Source organism: Felis catus, chromosome B3 (assembly GCF_018350175.1).
Source record: "Felis catus isolate Fca126 chromosome B3, F.catus_Fca126_mat1.0, whole genome shotgun sequence".
Lineage (NCBI taxonomy): Eukaryota > Metazoa > Chordata > Mammalia > Carnivora > Felidae > Felis > Felis catus.
In genome coordinates, this window is record NC_058373.1 from 37,232,320 (window position 1) to 37,258,978 (window position 26,659).

General features: G+C 36.3%; 1 protein-coding gene across 9 annotated transcripts in view; it reads right to left on the bottom strand.

Annotated features, from left to right (window-relative positions):
• Positions 1-26,659, bottom strand: part of PIAS1 (protein inhibitor of activated STAT 1) — a 129,690-nt gene that overhangs the window by 26,289 nt on the left and 76,742 nt on the right. For all 9 annotated transcript variants that reach the window (XM_003987009.5, XM_023255139.2, XM_023255137.2 and 6 more), the window contains exons 3-7: positions 19,328-19,412; positions 19,019-19,066; positions 15,272-15,362; positions 14,506-14,640; positions 8,414-8,519 (exon numbers count right to left, since the gene is read on the bottom strand). In XM_003987009.5, the coding sequence (XP_003987058.2) occupies positions 8,414-8,519; positions 14,506-14,640; positions 15,272-15,362; positions 19,019-19,066; positions 19,328-19,412 (465 nt within the window). The remainder of the gene's footprint in view (positions 1-8,413; positions 8,520-14,505; positions 14,641-15,271; positions 15,363-19,018; positions 19,067-19,327; positions 19,413-26,659) is intronic.

The window sequence follows — 26,659 nt, forward strand, 5'->3', positions numbered from 1 at the left end:
ATGAGTTAATACACACAAAATGCTTTAAAATAACCTAATATCAATCACCCTCAATAAATATTAGCTACTGCTACTCCTTTTAAAAATGTCATTTGTATTTTCACTTTCTCTAGGAGATGGCAGGGTTTTATGAAATTATTTTAGAATCAGCTTGTCAACTTCTATTAAAAAAAAAAAGCTTTGCTTTTGCCCTTGCCCTTATAGACTCAATCTCAGTCAATCCTTTCATGTAAAGATACTTTTCAAGATTCTACTAGGATCTTAATTGGACTGAATTTAATGTACAGGTCATTTTGAAGAGAACTGACATCTTTACAATAACAATACTGAATGTTCTGATCCATTAACATGTCATATCTCCCCATTATTCAGGTCTTATTTTAATTTTTCTCAGCATCGTTTCGAAGTTTTCAGAATACAAATATTTTGTGTGACATATTCCTAAGCATTTCATACTTCTAGATGTTACAGTAAACTCTTTGTTTTTTTAATTTCACTTTTCAGTTGTTCAGTGCTAACAGAAATACAACTGATTTATAAATTGTGTATTCTGCAACCTTGCTTAAATTAATATTAGCTCTAGTTGCTTTTTAATAGATTCTTTAAGTTGTTTTCTACACAATGAAGTCATCTTCAAATAAAGACAATAATTATTTATTCATTCTAATCTGTTGCTTTATTGTGCTTTTTTTCTTGCTTTACTGTGCTAGCTAGGATCGCAAAGGCAATGCTGAACAAAAATATTAAGAGCTGATACTCTTCCCTTTTTCCCAATCATGGGGGTAAAGCATTCTAATTTCTCACCACTAACTATAATATTAGCTAAAGGCTTTTTGTAAATATCATTTGTTACACTGAGACAGCTCCCTTCTCTTCTATTTTGCTGAGAATTTTATCATGAATAGATACTGAATTTTGACCAATGTTTCTCTTGCATCAATGGAGATGATCATGAAATTTTTTCTTTTTGTTAAGTTTGCTGAGAAGGTGAATTATACTGACTGATTTTCACATATATTGTATGAACCTAATATTCCTGGAATAAACTCTATTTGGTTAATATAGATTGTCTTTTTAATTTTAGTTGAAGTGTAGTTGACATACTGTATCATAATCTTTTTACATATCGACTTAGAATTGACTTAACCAACAATTCTGAAAACAAAGTTGGAAGACTATTTGACTTCAAGACTCACTAATCATGACTGTTGTATTGGCATAGGAACAGACATATAGGTCAAGGAAAAATAACAGAGTCCAGAAACAGATTCTACATCTATGGTCAAATTGGGTTTTTGAAAGGTGATTAAATGCAGAAAAAGACAGCTTTTTTCAAAAATGTTGCTGGAACTGGGTATCTATATGGGGAAAATGAAGCTCTAACCTTACCTTGCATCATATACAAAAATTAATTTAAAAAAAGAATATTTGTGAGCTTAGGTTAGGCAAAGACTTCACAGTATGCAAAAAGCACAACTATTATATAAAAAGAAATGGGGAAAAGATCTGAACAGACATTGCATCAAAGAAGCTATAAGGACAGCAAATAAGCAGAAGGCATCATTAATCATTAGGAAAATGCAAATTACAATCACAATGAGATACAACTCCACACTGACCAAAACAGCTGAAATGCAAAGCAACCTGACAATACCAAGGGGTAGTGAAGATGCAGAAAAACTTGAAATCGCATACACTGTTGGTGGGAATGCAAAAATGGCATGTGCATTTTATAAGAAACTGCCAGTCATATCATGTGACAGCAATCCGAGTCCTAATTACCCAAGAGAAATAAAAACATATGTCCACAAAAGTGGGATATCCATATGGAAAATGTAAACATTTTAGCAGCTTTATTTATGACAGCGCAAAACTAGAAACAACCTAAACGTCCGTCAATTGATAAGTGGATAAACAAATGATGATTCAGGTAAATGGAATACTAAGTAATAAAGAGAAAAAAAACCCTACATGGATGAACCTCAGAAGCCATTATACTAAGTTAAAGAAGTCAGACATAAAAAGGTCCATGCTGCAGGCCTTGAGATACCTGACATTTTAGAAAAGACAAAATTACAGAGACAGAAATCACATCAATGGTTATAGGAACTAGGAATAAGGGGCTGAGATGAACTGCAAGGGGCCACAGGGGAACTTTCTGGGATGAAGGACGTTCTATATTTTGATTGTGGCAGTGGTTCATGATTGCATACACCTGTAAAATTCATCAAACTGTACAATTCAAAAGGTGAATTTTTACTTTTGTAAATTATACTTCAATTAAAAAAAACAAAAGAAAAAAGAGAGACAGGAAAGAAAATCATGTTAAATTTAGTCACAGCAAGTAAGGAAAAATAAAATAAGCAAAGTCCTTATAATGTGAGGGCAAGGAAGTAAAAAATAAATACAGGTTACAATATTTTACCCTGCAACATCAAACAACATGGGGCAAGTCTTCTAGGAATTAAAGTTTTCCTGTGTCACTGTGAGTGCAGTGGTAACAGTATCTTATTATATGACCTATAATGAAGTTATAGCTAGCCACATTAAAATTAATCTTTTTAAAAATCTCTGTTGCCATGACCTATGAGAGTTAGCAACTAGTCGTCACACATGGCTATATTTGAGTTTAAATTAAATATAATTTAAAATTCAGTTCCTCAGTAGCACTGGTCACATTTCAGAACTCAACAGGCACATGTTGCTGGCAGCTAACCCATGGGGCAGGGCAGATGTACACTTCCATCATCACAGATTTTTCTATTTCTGTTGCTCTAGCTTTTTTTTTTTTTTTAATAAGTTCTATCATTCCTTAATATCAGACTATTTTATAGTAATCCTTTTAGAACTTTAAGGTTGTAAACAACTGAATATATTAAATTCAATACTTTATTTAGGCAAGGAAACAGGCACAGAGACCAAATTTTTATTCTGGATTTCTTTAAATCAGTTTACCTCAACAAAAATCTGAGTATCTACTATGTGCTAGGAACTGTGCATGAGGAATTCGAAGATAAGTAAGATTAAATTCCTGCCCAGAGAAACTCAGAGTCTAGTTGAGAGCTGAGCTGCTCAGTGGGACCATCTCTAATGTGCTCTAAAAGAAATGTGTTCAGGAAGCTAGCTGAAAGTGAACTCATCTACTCCAGAGGTTCTGAGATGCCTCCTGGAAAAAGTGAAACACGAAGTATAACTGAAGTGAGGCAAAGAACAGGGAAGTTCGGAGGCACAGAGAACAATGCTGGCAAAAGTCGTGCAGAAAAGATAAGAATCCAGTATTTTTGGAATATAAAGTACAAGAAGGGCGAATACAGAGGACACTGGGAAGGGTAAGGGTGAATACAGAGGACACTGGGAAGCGGTAAGTGTAAATAGAGATGACACTAGGAAGGGTAAGGGTGAACACAGAGAACAGTGGAAAGCGGTAAGCAGGTGCCACGACATGGACAGTTGCACTTGTCATGCTAACAAAGTTAGAGTTTTTACTCTACCGATGTTACAAAGCCATGGATTGCAAGCGAATGTAAGATCAGGTCTGTACTAATCACTTAGGTCGCTACCAGGAGAGAGATAGGAAGAGGGACCAAGAAAGAAGAGGGATAGATTACTTAAGAATAGATTTTTTAAATAAAGGCAGAATATGAGAGCTTAAATGATGGCAGTGACAGTAGGGAGAGAGAGAAGACAGATTTGGAAAGTATTTAGGCTGGAAGTTTGATAGGATTCAGGGAGTTCAGTTTTAAATACTTGAATTTGGGGGGGCGCCTGGGTGGCTTAGGTGGTGAAGCATCTGACTTCGGCTTGGGTCATGATCTCGCGGTCCCTGAGTTTAGAGTCTGGAGCCTGCTTCAGATTCTGTGTCTCCCCCTCTCTCTGCCCCTCCCCTGCTCACACACTGTCTCTCTCTCTCTCTCTCTCAAAAATAAACACTAAAAAAATTTTAAATACTTGAATTTGAGGACCCAAAAGAATGTTTCTGTGAAGGTGGTTAGCTAACTATGCATATCGATATATGAAACTCAGGGGAAGGTCCCAGATGAGATATATGCTAATTTAAACCACAAGATCAGATGTGATTATATCCAGATAAAGTATGCAGAAAAGTGGGCCAAGGATGACACCCCAGGGAAATGCTTCTCTTAAGCAGGATGCTTCTCTTAAGAGAATCTACTGAAGGTAAGTGATTGAGAAGAAACAGAAGAGAATTTCAAGGATAAAGTGGTTGGTATGAAATGTAGCAAAAGTATTTAAGATGAAAGCTGAAAAAATAAACTTTAAATGTGGCAATCAGACTGTCACTTGTGACATCTGCAAGAGAAGTTTCAATGGAATGATAGGAGGTTAAAGGGCACACTGGGTTGCAGTGAGGAGGGAGACAGATCAAGTGTAGGCTATTCTTTGAAAAAAGTAGGAGGACACAACAGGAAGAAGACAGAACTCTATCTAGATAGAGAATAGCTTGTTTTTATATTTTTTAAACGATGAAAAAGACCTGACAAGGTTGACAGGAAGAGCTAATAGAGAGGGGTGAACCAAAGTACAGGACAGAGAACAGATAAATGAGGGAACGAGGGAATACTGCTTCTGGGCATCTACACCCAGATGTCTCGCAGACATCTCAAATACCAGTGTAAGCACGCACTCTGATCCCTCCAATCTTCTCCACATTGTTTCCCATTTCAGTAAAGGGCACTACCATGTAATCAGTTTAAGAAGCCTAGAATTCCTCCTTGACTTCTTTTTATTCCCTCCCCACATGTAATCCGTCACCATTGCTACCCTTCAACACTTCTCAAACCATCAATTTCTTTTTTTTGTTAATTTTTTTAATGTTTATTATTTGAGAGAGAAAGAGACAGAGAGACAGAGAGACAGACAGACAGCAATCAGGGGAAGGGCAGAGAGAGAGAGAGAGAGAGGGAGACACAGAATTGGAAGCAGGCTGCAGGCTCTGAACTGCCAGCAAAGAGCCTGACGCGGGGCTTGAACCCACAGACCACAAGATCATGACCTGAGCTGAAGTCGGCCGCTTAACCGACTGAACCACCCAGGCGCCCCTCAAACTGTCAATTTCTATGCCCATTGTCAATACCTATGCTCAAGACACCATCACCTCTTACCTGGACAACAGGTTCCTAACTGGCCTCACCACATCAGTCCAGCTCCTCCTCAGCTCAGTCTTCAGAACAATCTTTTTTTTTTTTTTTTAAATGTTTAGTTATTTTTGAGAGAGAGAGCGAGAGAGAAAGAATGTGTGTGTGTATGTGTATGTGAGAGAGAGAATGGGGGGGACAGGCGGGGACAGAGGATCCAAAGCATGCTCTGCACTGACAGCAGCAAGCCTGATACGGGGCTTGAACTCACGAACCGTGAGGATCATGACCTGAGCCAAAGTCAGACGCTCAAAACCAACTGAGCTACTCAGGTGCCCCCAAGAGCAATCTTTTTATTGCCCAAATCTGATCATGTCACTCTGCTTAAAAATCTTTTAAGGGTTTTCTATCCTCGACACCTTTATGTCATCTGTATGAACTCACCCCATGGCTATCTCTCTGGCCACTGTCCTCCTTGGTTCTCTCTTCTCCAGCTCCACTGGCCTTGTCTCTTAGCATATTCCCCTCTCTTCTTGGGCTTAACTCTGCCTCATCCTTATAATCTTGTCTTTAAACATCACAGCACCAGAGAGGGCTACGTTCTGTTGTTACCTCCAGAGCTCCCTGTCTTTCTTCTTTAAGGCACATGTCACAACTGTAATTCATTAATGACTTGTTCAATCATTTAATTCTGTCTTTCCCACCAGACTACAAACTTCTAAGGGATGCAGAGACAGTGTGTGTCTTGTTTAATGCTATATTCTCCTGTGCCTGGAACACTGTAGACTCTTAATATAATTTCTTGAATGAGAAGAATAAATGAATGTAAGATTACCTTTGAGCAGAAAAAGGGACATTTACTCCTGAGACTGAAGGGAATAAGTAAGGGTAGTTACAAATGTAGATAAGCTGAAGAGCAGTTATGGTGGCACTAGATTAAGGAAGCAATGGGCAGTTGAGAGAATTAACACCTTGTAGTGCCAATTTTCTTGCAATGGCAGTGTGCTAATAAGAGAGGGGGGATAGTGTTTGTGTAAAGTGTGACCAAGGTTTAAAATGACTGCTGCAGGGAAGAGGGAGAGAATAGGAACGTGATAAGAAATAAGTAAAGGGCTGTCTTTGTGACTGAGGTGACAACTCTACACAAAGGTGGAAACCACAGGGCAAAAATCTACTAAATCAAATGAACCAGAGTAGATTTCTCTGTGAAAAGTCTCAATATTGTGGAGTTTATTCTTTCAAGAACGTAATAGTGCCTGATTTGATGAATACAACTTTGCCAGCAGAATTTACGGATAAGATTAAGAATGACTTACAGTGAATATATTTTTAGGTAATTTGATTCTTCAAAAATATCTGAGAAATCTGTCAACATTTTCTTCTGTCAAATTGTTTTATACAATCTTTCAATTACACAATTAATTTGTTGGGAAAGTTACTTCTTTATAGATAGCGTAAAGGCAAACAATCTGTTCCTTAGACAATTACAACGAATGCCTTACTGGTAGGATCCAAATTAATGTTTTATTGGTTCTCCAGGCCAGTAAGTAAGATAAGAAAAAACTGCCACAAAACCCTACCCCATCTGCAACTACTCTCCACTCCTGGCATTGTATCAGAGATGGAATAAATAGCCTCTGAAATAGGAAGTTCTGATTATTTAACAGTGGCTAATAGTGGTTCCTTCCAGAAAATAAAGTAATTCTAGGCTCACCTTCCCACTCCCCCCGCAGACGGTGCTACAAATACACGTGGAGAAGAGCTAACAGCCGGAACAAAAAACAGCTTGCCTTACTGCTGCTATGACTACCACCACCACCACCACTATTATTCAATAGAACAGCCTCATCTGCCTTATTTGTTGGTATTACTTTTTCCACACAAGCTCACATAATTCCACAGCACTGACTACATGAGATTCTAGCACTATGTGGCAGACACGGAGAGTCTCAGTAGAATGACCAGAAATGGACTTCAACAAATGTGAAAAAGAAAAGTTCTTCTCCTGCAAAGCAGATGTCTGTCCCTTTTTTCTCTGTCTCTGCCAACTGGTGCTTCCTCTCCCGTAGACCCCGAACCACTGCTGTCATTCTAGCTCTCTACTGTCTTTTGAGGCATGTCTACAGAGGCATTAGCCAAAATCATGCTCCTCTTGACTCAGGATTACTTGCATTTAAAAAAAAAGGATCCTTTTAATGCAGAAAAATCCTTTGATGAACTATTATTGAGGGTATAATGCTATTCAGAGGTAGTGGGATCTTTTACTCTGGCACAGAAACAGGTTAGAAGTAAAGATAAAAGCTATGCCACAAAGGAAAGTGAGGGGAAAGCCGGCCTTACTACCTTATTAGTTCTTTCCACCAGCGTGTGTGTGCCTAACTACAAATCTGAGAGTGGGTTTCATTAACCAACTCACATCAAGAATCCTTCAAGAATAGCTATCTAACCCCTGCCTATAAAGTTTTGTTCCCTAAGTGTCCAGCCCCATCCCTGAATCCATCCATGAAGAATCTTTCTCTCACAAAGAAAAGCATAAAAGAACTAAGCTCACCTCTTGGGAAAGGCTGCCAACCTCTGGCCTTAACCCTCAAAAACCGAGGCCAGAACAGTCAATCTGCAGACCTTACTACATCTCAAATTCAACACGACAAAATGAACCATCTAGTTATTTGTTAACTATAAACCCAGACTTTGAAGGAGCTTTAGAAATCATGTGGCAACAACCTCTTGTTACAGATGAGGAACATGAGACTCAGACTAGAGTGACTTGTCCAAGGTCACACAATTGACTAATGGAACCTATTTCATTATTGTTTTTACCATCCCACAGACTCTCTTTTTACTTTATTAATGCAAGGGTACAGTCCTCACATATCCCTGCACATTTTTCCTGGATAAGCCTTAAATATAAAATAATTCTCATGAAATACACACCAAAATTTCCTTCCCGTCTCCTAGAATCCCTTAAACATTTATTTATTTTATGCAATTTTAGTAAAATAATCTTCCGTATTCATTTACTGGCTTTCCAAAGTTCATTTTAAGATCAGTAAAATGCAGATTATAAAATATAGGTCATAATAAAGATATTAAAAGATATTACAGATAAAATATAGGTCATAATAAAGATATTAAAACTATTTTTAAGTCTTGATTTACTTTGCTCAGAAAACAAGTTTTCAGTGTTTTGAATCTTCTATGACAATCTCTAGTGAAAAAGAAATTTCTTTTGTTGAAAATTTATTGAGTAGAAAGCACACTACTCTAACCTTTACCAAAATAGTTCAGCTACATAAATGAAGTAAGTTTATTATACGTACTTAAAGCTCTAGAATGATCCGGATTCCTTATTCCCTTTGCTCGTAACCTCTGAAGAAGAACTGTTGAGGACAACTGTTTTACAAGATATACTGCCATGGAATAGTTCTGGAAAAAAAAAAAAAAAAAGATGTAGAAAACAAACAACATATGTAAGTAAATAGTACATCTATTTTAATCTCACAACGATAGGGAAAGAAAACTAGCACTTCTTAAAACACCTACTGTGTGGCCAGACACTATCTTAGGTGTTTTTATGAACAGTAATTAATTTAGTCCTAACCAAAAAGCCGCTGAGGTGGTCATAAACCTATTTTTATGGACGAGGAAGTGAAGTGTAGAAAAGTAAAAGAATTTTGCAACTTTCAAGCAACAAAGCCAAGTCTGTCATGCTTCCATATTACCTGACTACCTACGCTTGAAGCTAATTGATTTGTGGCACCTATATTAAAAACAAAAAACAAAAAACACTATTAAAATTAAATCTAACCAAGGCCAATAAGATGTCAAAGTCACTATAAACCACATTTGGTAGGTAACAGATATATTTAAATAATAGTACCTATTAAAAAATTACAAATTAGCTTGGCTTCCTAATCTATACCACTGCACCTCTCTTTATGTCTCTAACTAGTTGTGAAAAGACCCTATGTGAGCCATTATCACAAACAGAGGGAATATTAAAGATTCTCAAAGAGAAGCTGCTGGTTTGGCAGATGAATAGATGAATATCCATTACCAGCAGAGGACCGGTAGAGGAGATGGCAGCAGGAGAAGGTAACCAAGAAAATAGTTCATCATAAGCCAAGGCAGAGTGAACGGTACATGACTGGATAAGAGGAAGAAAAGAGAGCTGAGGCTTATTAAGGGTAGGAGAGAGATCTAAATGAGAAGGCCCACTTTCCATTTTGTGTCGGGATCAAGAGGAAGATCAAGAGGTTTGGAGAGAAGCAAAAGGAAAAATACTTACTGCCGCCTTCTAGCTTACAGCTACATACAGTTTCTGAAGCACTCTTAACATATACTATCTACTTCATTTAAACCTCACAGAAGGCCTATATAAAAGACAAGAATAAGTATTTTTCTAAGTAAAGGATTCATGGAATGGAGGCACAAAAAGATATGTCATCTGCTCATGATCATGCATCTGTTTGGTGACAGAGCTGGCACTAGAAACCAGGAAGAAAGAGTTGGGATATCAGGACAACGGACTAAATGGCCAAGGCTAGTGTAGTTCTCTACCATTCCTGCTTTTGTGCACCTTGTTTCCTTTGACTCTCCTAACCTAGCCCAACGTATATTCCAACTTTCAGACTTTTATAAATGCATTCCTCTCTTTTAACAAGAGAAAATATCCCATGTATCCTCTGGTAGGCCAAATTTTCATTTGGCGTTCAGAAACCTATCACATGTTACATATTTTCTGGGGGGGGGGGGGGGAATGAAGGGTCGAAGAAGCTAATTTACAAGTAATCTTAAAACCTGCCTAATTTTTAGAGCATACGTATCAATCTAATGTAAAACTGAAAGGCTTCTTCTGGGGGGAAAAAACCCTTATTCACCTTTATTATTTATTTGATTAATATGACAGAAACTAGAGAAATGCTAATTAACACTGTGAAATTATGTACTGACAGCTTGAGTCTTCAGTACTAGAAATTACCCTCAGGCTTTATATAATTTTTTAAGGGGAGATCAAGTAGAAACCACAACTACAAGTTTAGTGAAAAGGTATGTTCATTCTAGTTGAAACATGTAACAAATTAAAAAAAGGAGAAGGAAAAAGAATGTGAGGCATTTATTAACAAATGCCACTTGTACTGATTATACAGAATTTAATTCTATAGCACTTGAAAGAGATTCAGCAGCAAAAAATCCCCCAAACTTTACAGTGGTATAATATCTCCTTCAGGTAAATGATAATGCATTGTTTCTGCTAACCCTTCAATTACTACTTACCTCCCAACTACTCATATATATTGCATTACACTGATGTTTTTGTCAAGTGTCTTCTCAAAAGTCTTCAAAATTGTGTATCAAGTTCACAGGACATTTTCTCCATAATTAAGATATAATCTACTCATTAAGTGCCCTTTATACCAGTATCTAAATAACTTTTCTCTAAACAAAGAGAGTTTAATTAATGCTAAATACAGTGATTACCCTGACAGGATAAAAAGTTATAATACAGTTCACTTATTTCCTTCCAGCACTGTGCTAGCTCTTCTGTTTCAAAAAATATTGTCTTTTTAAAATTGAGATATAGGGGTGCCTGGGTGGCTCAGTCAGTTAAGTGTCCAACTCTTGATTTTGGCTCAGGTCATGATCTCACAGTTTCTGAGTTCGAGCCTCGCATTAGGCTCTGTGCTGACAGTGTGGAGCCTGCTTGGGATTCTCTCTCTCCCTCTCTCTCTGCCCCTCCCCTGCTCTCTCAAAAAATAAAATAAAATAAAATTTAAAAATTAAAAAAATTTTTTAATAAAATTGAGATATAACTGACATAAAACACTATGTGAGTTTAAGGTACACAATAGGTTGATTTGATACACTTCTATAAAGAGATCCTACACTAATCAGAGCATCTTTACAAGTTGAATTAAAACTAGTGATGGAAAAACAATCTAATAAGTTATCTTCTGGGCTTTGGTAAAGTATAATTTTCTTTCAAAAAAAAAAAAAAAAAAAGAACAACTGTCTTTTAATGTTTTACTTCAAAAAGGTCTCCAACTTGTAGACTGGGGTCTACATGAAGATCTTGCCTCCTAGGTAAGACTAGACAACCATCAAATCACTGAAGATACTGTCTTCTCTCTGAGGTTGGAAAGGCTTTCCTCTCTCCTCTAATCCCATACATATCAGCACATCTCCCTGCGCTCCCACAGTCATAGTTCACTGCAAACACCCCCAACAGGCTATGCTTTTCACACACAGGCAAAAACAAACAAACAAACAAACAAACAAACAAACACAAAACAATACAAAACAAAAAACATTTTCAATGCCCTCTTCAAAAAGGGAGACCAAAAGGGGAACCCCAAGGTATACTAGAAGTAAAACATTTAAAAGGATTTCAAAAACCTAATGGTGACATATTAATTAGGTAAAGGAAAAAATATAATCTGGATAGTTGTCAAAAGGGATGCTGATAAAATTCACAATCCACGCCTCACAAAGATATCCAGTAAAAGAGCAATATAGGAGCACACTGTTGATGTAAGCAAGCTCTATCAAAAATTAATGAATACTTGGGTCACTAGTAGTATCCTCATTATCGTAAGGAACAAGTTGAGCGTGCCACTGGCACTCTCATTATTTCACATTGTTCTGAAGGTTCTAGTCAGCACACTAGAACAAAAACCAGAAATTATGACATAAGTACTAGGATTATCATTATCTGCATAATGATACATCTCAAACTCCAAACTGCCTACCTGGAAACATCAAGAAACCAATTAAAAAGCTGTTGGAACCAGTATATGAAAATTCAGGTATTAAGTAAATATTCAACAATAACCAGCTTTTAAATAAACCAACAACAAATACATTCTTTAGAAAATATAATAGAAAAAAGATCTACTTACAATAGAAATAATAACAATAAACAACACAGAATTAATTTTAAAAAATGGAAGATTTATAAGAAACCTATTAAATTACCAAGGAACATAAAAGAGGATTTGAATAAATGGAGAAACATACAGTTCTTGGAATGGAAATATTAAATAGTATAAATTAATCCTAACTTAATATACTAATTTAAAGCAATCTCATTCACATTCCCAGAAAGATCTGGGGGGGTGAAGAAGGAAAACATGGCTCCCTCCCCATAATTACTTTTCCAACACCTCCACTCTCCCCAGAGCCTCCCTCACTTTCAGGCTAATACACGCCCTCCTCCACTAACACTTCAGCAACAGCGTGCTCCTAAGAGTTACCTCTCTGCACGATTCTGGATGCCATTCAAACCGTTTACCACTCTGAAGAGTGACCTTCTGTACACAGAAATATTTACTCCTGTAAAATTTTCATTTAAAAAGAGAATAACCTTGGGCGCCTGGGTGGCTCAGCCGGTTAAGTGTCCAACTTCGGCTCAGGTCATGATCTCACAGTTCCTGAGGCTGAGCCCTGCTTTGGATTCTGTGTCTCCCTATTTCTCCGCCCCTCCCCCACTTGCAGCTCATGTCTCTCTCCCTCTCTCTCTCTCTCTCTCTCTCTCTCTCTCTCTCTCTCTCTTTCTCTCTCAAAAGTAAATAAACATTAGAAAAAAGGAAAAGGAAAGGAAAGGAAAGGAAAGGAAAGGAAAGGAAAGGAAAGGAAAGGAAAGAAAAAAGAAAAATCTAAAGAAGAGAATATCCTTAACATTAACAGTACCTCAAAGGCCCTTCATGGCCTGGCCCTTCCTTACCTCTGTAGCCTCATCTTGTACATGGCTCTTCTCCACTCTCTGCAATCTAGCCCCAGAGGCTCCCTCTCAGTCTCCTGGAAAGAACCAGGCTGTCCCCTGCCACTGGCTGTTGTGCAGGTTGTTTCCTCTGAACCTTTCACCCAAATTGCTTCCTGCTTCTCTTCTCTTGGCTCAGTCACTGCTTCCTCAGGGAAGCCCCGCCCGACCTCTCTCTAGTTCAAAGTGCCCTTTAATATATTCTAAAATCAATGCATACCTCTCCTTCATAGTCCTTCTAAAAACTGTTCACCTTTGTGTGTGTGACCACCTGGCCCCTAGATATCAGGCTCTAAAAGAACAAGGACTTTCTTTCCTTGCTATGGTACCCCCAGTTTTCAGTACAGTGCATGGCATACAGGAAGCATTCAATAAATTTCAAATGAATTAATGAATAGATATGCGCTCACATGATAAAACTGAAATAATCAATGACATTCTGAAATTGTCCTGGAAAAAGAATGCAAGACGAAGAAACAATACAGAAAAAGTTCAGGATCACACATAGGATAAATAAAAATCAGATACATAGTGATGTTGGCTTCTGCACCAGCATTTGTTTAGTTAATGGTGTTAGACCAAATGGCTATTTAAAAATGAAAGTACATTTTTATTTCACACCACACATAACTTGCGATGGATTAAATATTTAAAGGTAAAACAAGAAAACTCAAAATTCTGGAAGAAAATAGAAACAAATATTTATGTAAGGGCAGACAGACTTAAGTGTGACGGGACTAAGGGGGAAAGACTATTAAAAAAAACTAGTTAAAAACTGTCTCTATGATAATTTAAATCTTCTAAACATTAAATAATTACATGAACGAAAATAAAAGGGAAACAAACTAAAAACAAATATTTCCAATATGTGAAAGAGTTTAACTCTTAATATATAAAGAATTCATAAATAGTAAGGAAAATAGCAACAGAGAAAAAATACAGATATAATTTTAAAATGTAAATCACACAGACAAATATGTTCAATCTCAGTAATAATAAAAGGAGCACTAATCAAAGCAGCTTGGTGCCATTATTTACCTACTAACATTGGTAGATTTTAAAGAAGACTTTTTTTTTTTAAAGAAGTACTGATAGGGTATGGGTCAACAGGCACACAAATAAACACTGAAAGTCAGAGAAGAAATTTGCATGTCTTCTGGTAAGGCAATCTGTCAATGTACACAACATTTCTTAAAATTCTGCAGGCTCTTTGACTCAGGAATTCCACTTCTGGGAATTTAAGGAAATTATCATGGATGGAAGCAAAGCTATAGCGACTAGGATGGTCGTTGAAATAGCAATGAATGAATCAATCAATAAATCAACTAACTGCTCAAGAACAGGGAATAGACTGAATTGTGGCATACTCATATTGGAATACGATCTAGCCATTTAAAATCATGCAGACGAACATGTAATGACATAAAAAACATTCATGATAAATTGCTGAGTGAAACAGGATCAGGTTATAAAACACTGAATAGCATATGATCCCATGTTTCAAATGGGAACATGTTGAAAATTCACTGTGAGACAAAAATAAATCCTTTTGCAACTCACTTTACAATATAATTTACATATAAGCTCAGGTAGCCAAGGAGAATAACCCTTCCTCATAATACTAAGATCTAGTAGAAATAAAAATTTACTTACTCTTCCAATTTCTGCAGTCCAAGAAACAACAATGGTGTTTGGTACTGTTGTGGACAATCGGACAAGTGAGGTGATATTAATTGGTCGGCTGGGTCGCTTTGGTTCCACACCATTTTTTGTAGGTGGAAGATAACCCTAAGAATAAAATGTAATTTATTTCTACTTATTTCCACAATCATTTCCACTTATATTCCTAAAACAAGCGAAAAAACCCCACAAACTACATATTAGAAAATATGAATATTTTCATTAAAGAGTAGAGAAGCAAACATTTACAAGAGTTTACATTAACCCTGTCATCTCATTCTATAGTAAGCCAGAGAAAAATACTAGCGATAGAACTTACTTAAAAATGTCTAAAACTTAAGAATCAGGATAAATTCATTAAGAGCTCAGATAAGGGTATAAAGAACATCTTAAAGGTAACCGAAAACATCCCCCCCACAGCATTCTTCCTCTGTTCTACTGTAGGCTTCCAGATTCACATGAGTGCCACTGAGGTTTTGTTGCAACAATTTCTTGTCCCCTCAAATCCAGAATAACACTAAAGTTACCACACCCAACTCTACCTCCTCAACTTGGTCTCCACAGCTAATGTCACAGCTGTTAATTGTACACAGTTGGTACAAGTGTTTCACTCAGTCACATGAATATATATCCAAACTAAGGATGTTTTCTTAATGAAAAACTATGATTTAACGACAGCTGTCATGACTTACGCATGCTATGCTGGCAATGCATTTAAAAAATAACTTTTAGGACTTACTGGAAGGCTGCAAGGTTTTGTATTCACTTTCACACAAAGATTGGGTGGGAAGTGATCTTCTTGTGGACAACTGGTTTCTGATAAACAAAACCTAAACAATAAAGGACAAATTTAACTTCCATTCTTAAAGGATGAGCTCAATATTTCTGTTCAATAGCTAATCTAAAAGGCTGTCAAACTTAACAACAATAAAAAGTACTTAACGCTAGACATTTCACATATTTAAACAAATTGAAAGTAAATAATTCTGTCAATGTAGAGTTTCAGTGATCACGACTATCAACCTGTAGTTGTCTTCCTAATATTTCCAATCATTTGCTTAAGCATGTTCTAAAGAGGAAAAGAAAAAGAAAAAGCTCGGTAGTGGAATAAATTTAAGATATTCTGAATCAAAAAATTAAATTAAGTTTCCTTAATATAGACTTCTCAGAGCTAGGGTAACGTGCACTGTAACTTTCTAGGAGGGAGATACAATACACAGTATTCCCAAATTTATCTGCTTATAAAACTTTTTGTTTTGGTTCTTAGCAGAGCATACTGAAAAGGCTGTAAGTCCATCCCAGGGCCAAATTCTATCCACTAAGCCAAGGTACTCCATTATTCCCTGAAAACTAAAGATGTTGAAAAATAGCATTATCATTTAAAATACTATTTTAGATACTCAGGAAAACATTTATTTCTAAATTAAATGCATAATCTTTTGGCAAAACTATAGAGGGCTACAAAATTTGTAAATTCTCATTCTGTTCACGTTTATACAGAAAAAGAAATAAATTGTTACTTTGCTATTTAAGACATCTTAATAACTTCCTTATTCCCAATATACAACTGAGCCTCATCCCACCTTTACAGAATGTTCACAGCATCTGTGAGTTATATGTCAAGAAGAACCCTATCTGAATTCTGTGACATATTCATCCTGCACAAACATCTTCCCTCAACATCTGTGGTGTAGGGTCTTGACCTGCTGGCTGTCGAATCTGTGCGTAGGAAGATCCACAAATTGGGACAATTTTCTGTGTACATATATATGTTCATCTTTATGAATAAACAATCTGGAGCTTCCATCAGATTCTCAAAGGGATAAGGGATCCAGGAAAGGGTTAAATATTACTGATCTACAAAGATTTTCTTGAAATATACATAGCTACAAAGATGAAAATACAGAGATGTCAAAGCTCACATGATCATCTCCAACCCCAAGAAAACCTAAAGAAGGTTCTTTATATTGCAACAGTAAGAGTATGCCACAAAGTTTTTAATAAATTATTCCAATGCAGTGATAAATTTAAAACATGGACCTTGGCTGCCTGAAGCTATAGGAAAAGAAAGATTTATGACAAGTTGACTCCTACTATTCATTTAAGTAAGAGGTGAAAATCTAAGCCACCCTAACAAGCCAAAGGGAAAAGAAGAAAAAAGGGGGAATAGCAGAAAATTTCTGTGAAGTTCATGGGGGTGGGGAGGGAAAACAGACATAAATGAAAACAGAATAGGAATCTAATAGAGAAAACACTGACCCTAAATTATTTTCACGCTTTAGATAAAAATTTATAATTAGGATGGCAGATAGGTATATACTCCCAACTTAAATAATACACTGGGATGGATTATAGATGTAGTAATGGGGGTATGGGAGTAAGGATGAAAAATAACCATTTTATCAAAACACAAAGAACCACCTAACAATTACCAAATATAATACAAAATGGTTCCTTTCTTTTTTATCAAGTTCTGGAGATATATTTGAATTGAAAATGGCTAAACCATTTTTTTAACCCTCAAGATTCCCTTGGAATCTCTGAAATAGAGTTGATCTATCTTAGAAAGAAAACCTTCCTTTGGAATGTGAACCACAGCTGCTGCTGCATTAAAGAATGCATGTATACTGGGGCGCCTGGGTGGCGCAGTCGATTAAGTGTCTGACTTCAGCCAGGTCACGATCTCGTGGTCCGTGAGTTCGAGCCCCGCGTCGGGCTCTGGGCTGATGGCTCAGAGCCTGGAGCCTGCTTCCGATTCTGTGTCTCCCTCTCTCTCTGCCCCTCCCCCGTTCATGCTCTGTCTCTCTCTGTCCCAAAAATAAATAAACGTTGAAAAAAAAAAAAATTTAAAGAATGCATGTATACTAATATAAAATACTGAGGACAGGAACTAGATCTCTTGTTCTAGAGCTATGGTTTTCAAACTTTATTTTAGTCTTGGGACTCTTTCTCCAAGTGAAAACCAACCCACACATCAAACATGCAAAATAGATCAAAGCTCAAAGCAGCACTACTTGGGCTCAGAGTATGTGTGGGGTGGGGGCAGTCACAATATAGACCCCTCAGGGTAGCTCCAAGCTTGTTTAAAGACCACTGTTTTCAATGATAATGTCACATTATCAGTATGAACAAAACAGAAAACTGTTGATGCAGGAAGTAAGCAAGATAAGAGCAATATAGAATTATGATGGCATCATATTTTAGTCCTTTAATTTATTCAGTCATTACCATGTTCTGCTCCTGAGAGAGGATAAAGTACCTTTTACACAGGAACATCTTTGTCAGTGCCTTCTAAAATCAAGACTTCAACCTCCCTTCTGCTTTCTCACTTGTTTTCAGCACCCTATTTTTAAGTCACGATCAGAGGTTTTCATATTGTTCTGTGAAGCACTGAGCAGGTGCTTTAGCCTCTTTTCTGACCTCCTAATGTAGCTATAATTTGTACATACAACTTAGGATCCAGTTATTGAGATGAGGCTATCTGTTTGACTTATCCTTCCCACTTTAGGGAAAACAGCTTATTGAGGAAAACAACTGTCTTGTTATATCCTCTTTATTCCTATTGCAACAAGAACAGTTTGGGGCAGTTAGTTTCCCACATGGATAGTCATGGAGTAAAAAGAGTACCAGAAGATGGTTTATATAAGACAGAGAGACATTAACATAGAAGAATTCTTAGATAGCCTTAGAAGAAACGAGCTAAGAAAAGAAGCTGAATAAGGGGAAACTGTGAAGCCATGTTGGAAAATTTTCCATTCCTCTTTGCAAAACGATCAAGAGATGTCTAGAATAGACTGCTTTTAAATTAATGATTTAAAATACAGGATGAAGCAAATTAGACTGTTTTGGTTTTTGTTAGTCCATAACTATACACTTAACCTAAGTACTAGTTGTTTTTTTTTTTAATTTAATGTTTTCTTTTACTTTTGAGAGAGAGAGAGAGAGAGAGAGAGAGAGAGAGAGAGAGGCAGGCAGGCAGAGAGAGAGGGAGACACAGAATCTGAAGCAGGGTCCAGGCTCCAAGCTGTCAGCACAGAGCCTGATGCGGGGCTCGAACTCACAAACCATGAGATCATGACCTGAGCCAAAGTCGGATGCTTAACCACCTGAGCCGCCCAGGCGCCCCATTACTAGTTCTCTATTTAGAGTAGTTTGCCATCCATATAGGTAAGGCCTTTGTACTTTCATAAAAGTGTAGTTCTAAAGAGCTGACACTATCATCATTTAAAGGTATCATTAGCTGGAGCTTCTCAACCAACTGAAGGCACACAAAATGGAGAAATGTGATTAGAGGTATGGCACATGACTTGCTATATTAAAATCTAAACTGGATAAAAATTAGGATATTTCATAACAGGAGAAGGTCTTACCTCATCCAAACATTTAAACCCAATACTTTCAATATACTTACTGAAAATGACACAATTTTTTAAACAACCTTTAAGGAATATTAACTTTTAATACTATACTATAGTCAATACTGTACCTTAACTGGACCTGCACTGTGAAGTCACATTTGGTCCCAGAAATATCCCTATAAAAGACAGGGTAAGAACTACAATTATTTTTAAAATATGCACATGAAAGCTGATTCAAAGATACTGTTACTCCAGAAGTTTTTCAAATTATCAGAGCTCTGAGTGTTCTTAGGATAACTAACACTATTATAGTATTTTCAATACTAATATTTGCATGACACTAATACTCACCCAATACACTGTTTTTAAAAATCACTTATTATAGCCATTACTGGTTGCAAAGGCCAAACTGCAAGTTAGACTTGAAGAGAACTTACATGGAACTACTGATTTGCTGCACTTGTTGTGGTGTCAATGCAAATGCAAAACAGGTTTCTCGAAAGCGCTGACTGTTGTCTGATGCTAAAGAAGAAAAGAATCATACTTTTAATCATCTTCAAATTCTTCAATAGAGAGCACAACAGCCAGAAAAAAACAGAAACAACCTCAATCACTCATATGACTTTAATTAATTGGAATGTATTCTAGAGTCTGGATAACGAGGCAATTAAACCACTGAAAAATCAGAAATATGCCAGTTGTAACATAACAGAAATGAGCCCCAAAATGGCTAATTCCAAAAGCCATATCAGGATTGAAATTCAGAAAATACATAATCAAAGAAACACTAAGAGAAAAGTACCTAATCATATAAATGTTTCCATCTAAAAAGCACACTTGTGTAAAAACACATCGGTATTAGTTTTATTTAAAATAGAAAAGTATAAAGCCATTTAAAGATACATGGTTTCTGAGCTAAGTAACAAATATACATACCTGTACAGGTGAGGTGACATTTGGTCTTTAAGGCAAAATCAGAATTTTATCATCTCCTGTCTAATTATACCATGCAAGTGTTATACAGTAAATACCACAAGTAGTTTCTCCTAAGCTTAGATGCTCTAACTTCAAAATTTGGCTGTGGTCACTATCTCAAAGAAGGAATGAGCTACAAAAAGAGGGGAAGGAAGGGAAGGAAGAGAAGAGAGGGAGGGGAAGGGAAGTAGGGAGAGAAAAGAGCAGGAGAGCAAGCAAGCAAGGACAGTCTGTGTGAGAACAGGGACTCCTACAGTACCTGCTGTGAGCAGCAAGGGTCCTCCTGGCTTAGACCAGTTTTAGATAGATTTTAAAAATCAGCACTAATGTCTCCTCAGTGCTTGGCACAAAGAAGCAACCATTGACTGCCGAATGAATACAAGAATATGAAAATTTTTAAATGTCAGATTAAACTATTTAAACTATGCTTTGAAGGGTAATCTTCTAGGACAAAAGGCTCACTAAAAGCTATTACCAAGGAAATCCTGGCCTGTGGGCCACTTAAACCCATGCAGAAAAAGGAGCTGAACTGGCCATCTCTTGTTTAAACTGGGTTTGATTCTACTTGCAAGCAACACTTCCTCTACAATTACCACCAAACTGCAGTATGTCATGCTGAAAAATCTGTACAAATGCATCACGATGAGAAAAAAAATGGAAAAGATCACTGCTGATCTACAATTTCATCTCAATATAGAACTATCTTTTAAAGGCCAGATTTGCATTTCTGCTTTCTGTGATCTGGGAAGGTTTTTTCTTAAATAATCTATCCCCAAGAAAGAGTTATTAACCAGAAAGTTATCTTGATTGTGAGGCACCAACCTGGCAAATGGCTGATAACCAAGGACGAGAATGCAGAAAAGCACAGTTTCCTCTGTCAAACAATGCAAGTAACTCCTTTGCTTCTTAAAGAATGTATCTCTATGCAGATTTTAGTCCAGTGGGCTTAGCCTAATATAGATTTCTGGCTCCATTCTAAAATAGCCCTAAAATAATTTCCCAAGTACAAAAATTCGTATTTCTCTTTAGGCAAAATTTCAGATTCATTTTAGAATAAATGAGTACAGTAAGTTTTGGACACACACATGCAGATTTAGATAGAGAAGACATGACTGAAATAAAGAGGCAGTTTCTTGTGCCTCACATGGAAATGAGATTTATTGCTTAGTGATAACTCCCATTTACAAACTCTTTTTAGACTGTAATATTCATGAGGTTATTAGTATTTATCTGGAAAAGCATCATTCATCTATGTAGTTTTCAGGCTTAATTTCTATAAAGAATGCCAGTGAAGAATTTATAGTTTTGGTCTCAGGTAACAGATTACCTCAAAAACTTTTCTGAAAGTCAATTAAGCTTTATTATCACCTTTATAAAAGCTCAGGCTACACAGAATTACAGAATCTTCATCCTGGAAAAGGAGTCTAACATATCTTCCAAAGCAATGACCGCCAATGTTGGGGGTACACATCTCAAAAGGTACACAAGACAATCCACAAGGATACAAGAAAAGTATCTACCTAACTATAAAACGTAAGTTTTAAAAAGTTGAGATTTTACAAGAAATCTCAAATCTAATTTACACAATACCTAAAATTGTATGTAAAATCTTACCTTTTTTTACTTCTATTTTTGTTTTATAACAAATACAATATTAATATGATAGTTTAAAAGATGTAACATATGTATATACTAAATTATTCTACTGGGGGGGGGGATGCATATGATCACATAAGTTTGCAGACTACCCATCTAGAGTCAACCTTCCTTTCAACCCTTCCTCACACTGAATCATTTTAGAGGGGGAGGAAGAGTGGCCATTACCTTCTCAGGCAGAAGATAGCCGGTATTAATAGTTTAACTGTAAGAAAGTGTGCAGCCCTATAGAGAGTAGCAAAACTTAGTGGAAAAAGAGGAGATCACAGATTTGTATTCCAAACTGGTTTTGCCACTTACTTGCCATATAACCTTCGGTTCTTATCCGATACTCTCCGATATTTAAATGTAAACACGCACATACACACAGAACCTCATAGGGTTATTTTGAAGAATATAAATGAGGTAAGGTATTTAAAACAATCAACAATGTCCTTTTCTATCCGCTTTCCTCCTTATGCCCTTATACAGAGTCAAAATAGAGTTTTAATTTCTACTCATCGCTGTCATACACCATATTCAGGGACAGCCAATCTTCAAATATTTTAGATGGTATTAATAAGCCCCTCTTTCTCCACTCTTCCCACTGTATTTCAGGGGAGATTACAAAATTAGTCACCATCCTGATCCTCTGGCCATACTCCAGGTTGTCACACCCTTAAAGCAACAGCAAGAACTGGACATACTCTGTCATAATATATACTATTTATTCAAAATATCTGCTGTTACTCTGTACTGGCCCATCCCATGGGAGGATTATTCCAGCACCACTGACATTAGCCTTGGCCAATGAAATGTGAGTGGAAGTGTACCACTTCTGGGCAGACTTTTATAGGTTATCCTTTGGTTTCATCATCTTTCCTTCCAGGTCACCCTGACTGTAGAGTGAGAAGAACATAAAGGAGAGCCACAGCCAATCTGCAGCTAATAAGTAACATAGGCAGATATGAACCTTACTCATTTGCCACTGAGATTTATGGTTGCTTATAAGCTGAATGATACATTATTCCAAATGTGATGTGACTAGAAGAGCATTTTTATCAACAACTACCATCTACTATTATTAATCTCCACAATAATCATGAAGAAAAGGTATCCACTCCTTTGTCAGATTTAGAAAGTGAGGTTCAAAGTAGTTATGTCAAGGCCTCATACCAGGTTAAGAAGCAGCAGGATTGGAACTCAAATCTAAACATCTCCAAAGCCTTCTCATAATACAGGTCCATTAGCTCCCCTGATCTGGGTGGTATAATTCTCTTAATGCAACCTAGCGTTATATGGATCACAGAAAATAGGAAAAGAATGACCCACTATCCCTTCATCATAACTGCTTATCATTTTTACATATTTCCTTCTAGTCATTTTTATATTGAATTGTATACACAATTTGAAAGCTCACTTTTAAAAAATTATCCTTATCACATTTTTCAATTATAATCTCTATTGCCATATTTTAATTATTGCATTGTATTCTATGGGGTATAATGAAAATTTTAATTACTCCCTTGATTAGCTATTTACGTTGTTTCTAATCTTTCACTGTTTGAAACAACTCTGTGAACATCTTTGGGCTCATACCTTTGTTGTTTGAAAGGTGGGGTAGCTATTACTTTCTTTGGATCAATTCCTAGATGTGGCATTTCTGGGTCAAAAAGTATAAAGATGTTTATAAATCTTGACATACTGTGAAAGTGGTTTTCAAATGGTTAGAACATTATATATAAGACCACCAGCAATTTATGCATCTACTAATCACACTCTACCCTGGCCTGCACGGGAGTTGTGCTAACTCAATGTGGGGGGGGGGGGGGACGGGGACGGGACCACAGTAACTCCTTAGTAGTTTAATGTGCATTAAAGAGTTTTTCCCTCTTTGTTTTTGCTTATTTTCCGATTTACTTTATTGTCCAATCTTGTCCTTCACCCATTTTTATATCTGCATAGGGGTTTCATACATAGGAACATTAATCTTTGGAAATTTGCTGCAAAAATTTTCCCCAGTCTGCTATATTTTTTTCATTTGGCTACATTTTTGGAGGATATAAAAGTTGAACTTTTATGTAGTCTAATCTGTCAACCATATCCTTTGCAAATTCTAATTATTCCCCTTCTAAGTTTCAATCAACATACAATTCAATTCTTTGGCTTTTTGTTTCTATGTAATTATTAATCCATCTGGAACTTATTTTAGTATGTGGTATTTTTAAAAATCTAAATTTCTGTTACTCCAACAGTTATACTAACACCATGTGTTAAATAATCCTTCACTTCCCTGTGGATATGTGTGCTTCCTTTCTCATATATTAAATCCTTATATCCAATATGTTCCATTTCTGGGCTATTTTCCCATTGGTCTTTTTTATCCTGGTGCTATTTTTTAAGTATTATAGATCCATTGGGTTTTGGTATCTTACAGTTAGATTTCTCTAACTGTAGGAAACAGTTCTACATAGATTGTTTCAAAATCAAACATTTAAAAAGGAATACAAGCTCTAAGAAATTCTCCCCACCAAAAAAAAATTAAAAAGAAGGGAGTACATCTCAAATCATTCTATGAGGTCAGTATTACTCCAGTACGAAAACAAGCCAAAAATACTGTAAGATAATTACCAATACCTCACGTAAGCATAAACACAAACATTCTCAGCATAACTTTAGCATATCAAATCCAACTATATGTTAAAAAAGGATAGTACACTGCAACCAAGTAAGATTTCTCCTAGGAATGCAGGAACCAATGTTCAACATTCAAGTCACTACATTAACTAAGAAATACCATATTGTCATTTTAATAGACATAGGAAATATATTTGACAAAAATTCAACATCCATTCTGGATTCAAAAAACAAACTCTGGGCAAACCAGGCATAGAAGTGAACTTCCTCAACCCGATAAAGGATTCTTATGAAAAACTTACAGCTAACATTATACCTAAAGGTGAAAAACTAAATACTATCCCTAAAAAATTAGAAACAAGGTAATGATAACCACTCATCACTTCTATTCAACAATGTACTAGAGGTTCTTGCTAGGGCAACAGGGCAAGAAAAAGAAATTTTTAAAAATCAAGATTGGAAAGTAAGTAAAACGATCTATCACAGACAATACATGATGACCTATGTACATAGGTCTATAAAAAGCTATTAGAAAAGTGAATTCAGTGGGTAAAGATGATACACCAAAAAATCTGTTGTATTCTATGTACTAGGAATTGAAATCTTAAAAACATATTTATAATAGCATCCCTTCAAAATGAAATACTTAAGGACAAATATCACAAAGAGGTACAAGGCCTTTAAAAATGCCAAACACTGCTCAGAGAAATTAAGTACCCAAATAAATGAAGAGATACACAGTGTCTGTGGATCAGAAGATTCGGTGCTATTAAGCTATCAGTTGTTACCAAACTGATCAGTAGATTCAATATAATGCAATTAAAATCCTAGCTAGATTGGGGGCGGAGAGGGGACAGTAACTGACAAGGTGCTTGCTTCTAAAACTCACTTGGAAATGCAAAGGACCTAGAAGAACCAAACCACTTTGAAGGAGGCTGAAAGTCTAACAATAGTTGATTTCAAGACATTATAAAGCTACAGCAATTAAGACAATATGATGTTGGTGTCCAGACAGTATAAAAATAGACCTATGGAACAGAACAGAGTCTCAAAGTACACCCACATATATAGAGAGAATTAATTTTTGACAAAGGTACAAAGGTAATTTAGTTGAAAAAGAAGTCTTATCGATGAATGATGCTGGAACAACTGGACACCATGTATGCAGGAGAAAAGGGGGCTTCAAATAATATAGTACACCATATATAAAAATTAATTCAAAATAGGTCTTAAGTGACATCATGGAGGAACATCCAGGGGTTAGTCCCTCCTCTAATATAACCATTAAGCTGGGGGAAAAAAAATCTATCAGAACCAATGATTTCAGAAATCTGGAACCTGATGAGACACTTACAGCAACCACGGGAGTGTTTGATAAAACAAGATTGCTGAAATTTGCTAAGAGAGCGGTGTGAGTGATCTAGCAACTATCCCCCCCACCATCTCTGGGACTCACTGGGCTGTGGGAACCATGACCTGAGTTCTTGGAGAGGCTGGCTGGGCTCATATGAACAGTAAGAACCTAGCCCTCCAAAAATGTGGGGTTGTGCTTCTTGTGTGGTCTGGTGGTTCTCTGAGGGACCAGAGTAGATATTTCTCTTTGTTTCAAGACCTGCTCTAGGTTCAGCAGCTTCCCCACCAGCATCTAACAGAAGATTTAAAGAGATGTACACACTTTGGTTTTTTTTTAGATCCAGACATCTGGAGAAATCTCTGTCAGATCACAAGCTGACTAAAGACACAATGGAACAGAAAATTCACCAACCATACACAACAAGGAATAGAGACTTTACAGAAATAGTGTAGAAAAGTCACTGTACGAAACAGGCAGCTGCACCCCCCGTCAACAAGTAACAAAAGCAATCACTGAAGAGAGGGAGAATCTGATTTCCAGTTAGCATATTAAAATACTCAAAACAGCTAGTTCTCCACAAAAAATTGTAAGGATTGACATAGAGAATAACTGAATACAATTGAGAGCCCAGAAACAAACCCTCACATCTATGGTCAACTGATTTTCTACAAGCATGCTAAGACTATTGAATAGGGAAAAAAGAGTCTCTTCAAAAATGATAGGAAAACTGGTTATACACAAGAAGAATGGTGTTAGACCCCTACCTTACATCATATACAAAATTTAACTCAAATTGGATCAAAGACAAATATATTTATTAGGTAACAAGTACATATTTTGTTTGTTCTATATTAATATAGAATAATTATATTTAATTAATAAATACATATTTACTGGATAAATATGTTTAACAAATATTTATTATCTATTTATTATATTTAAAGAGCTAAAATATAAAAATTTTAGAAGGAAACAATCTTCACGACGTTGGATTTTGCAATGGTTTCTTTAAACATGACAACAAAAGTACAGGCAAAAGAATAAATAAACTGAACACCATTAAAATGAAAAATGCGCATCAAAAGACATAAAAAGAGTTAAAAGACGACACACAGAATGGAAGAAAATATGCGCAATCATATATCTGATAAAGGTTTAATATCTAGAA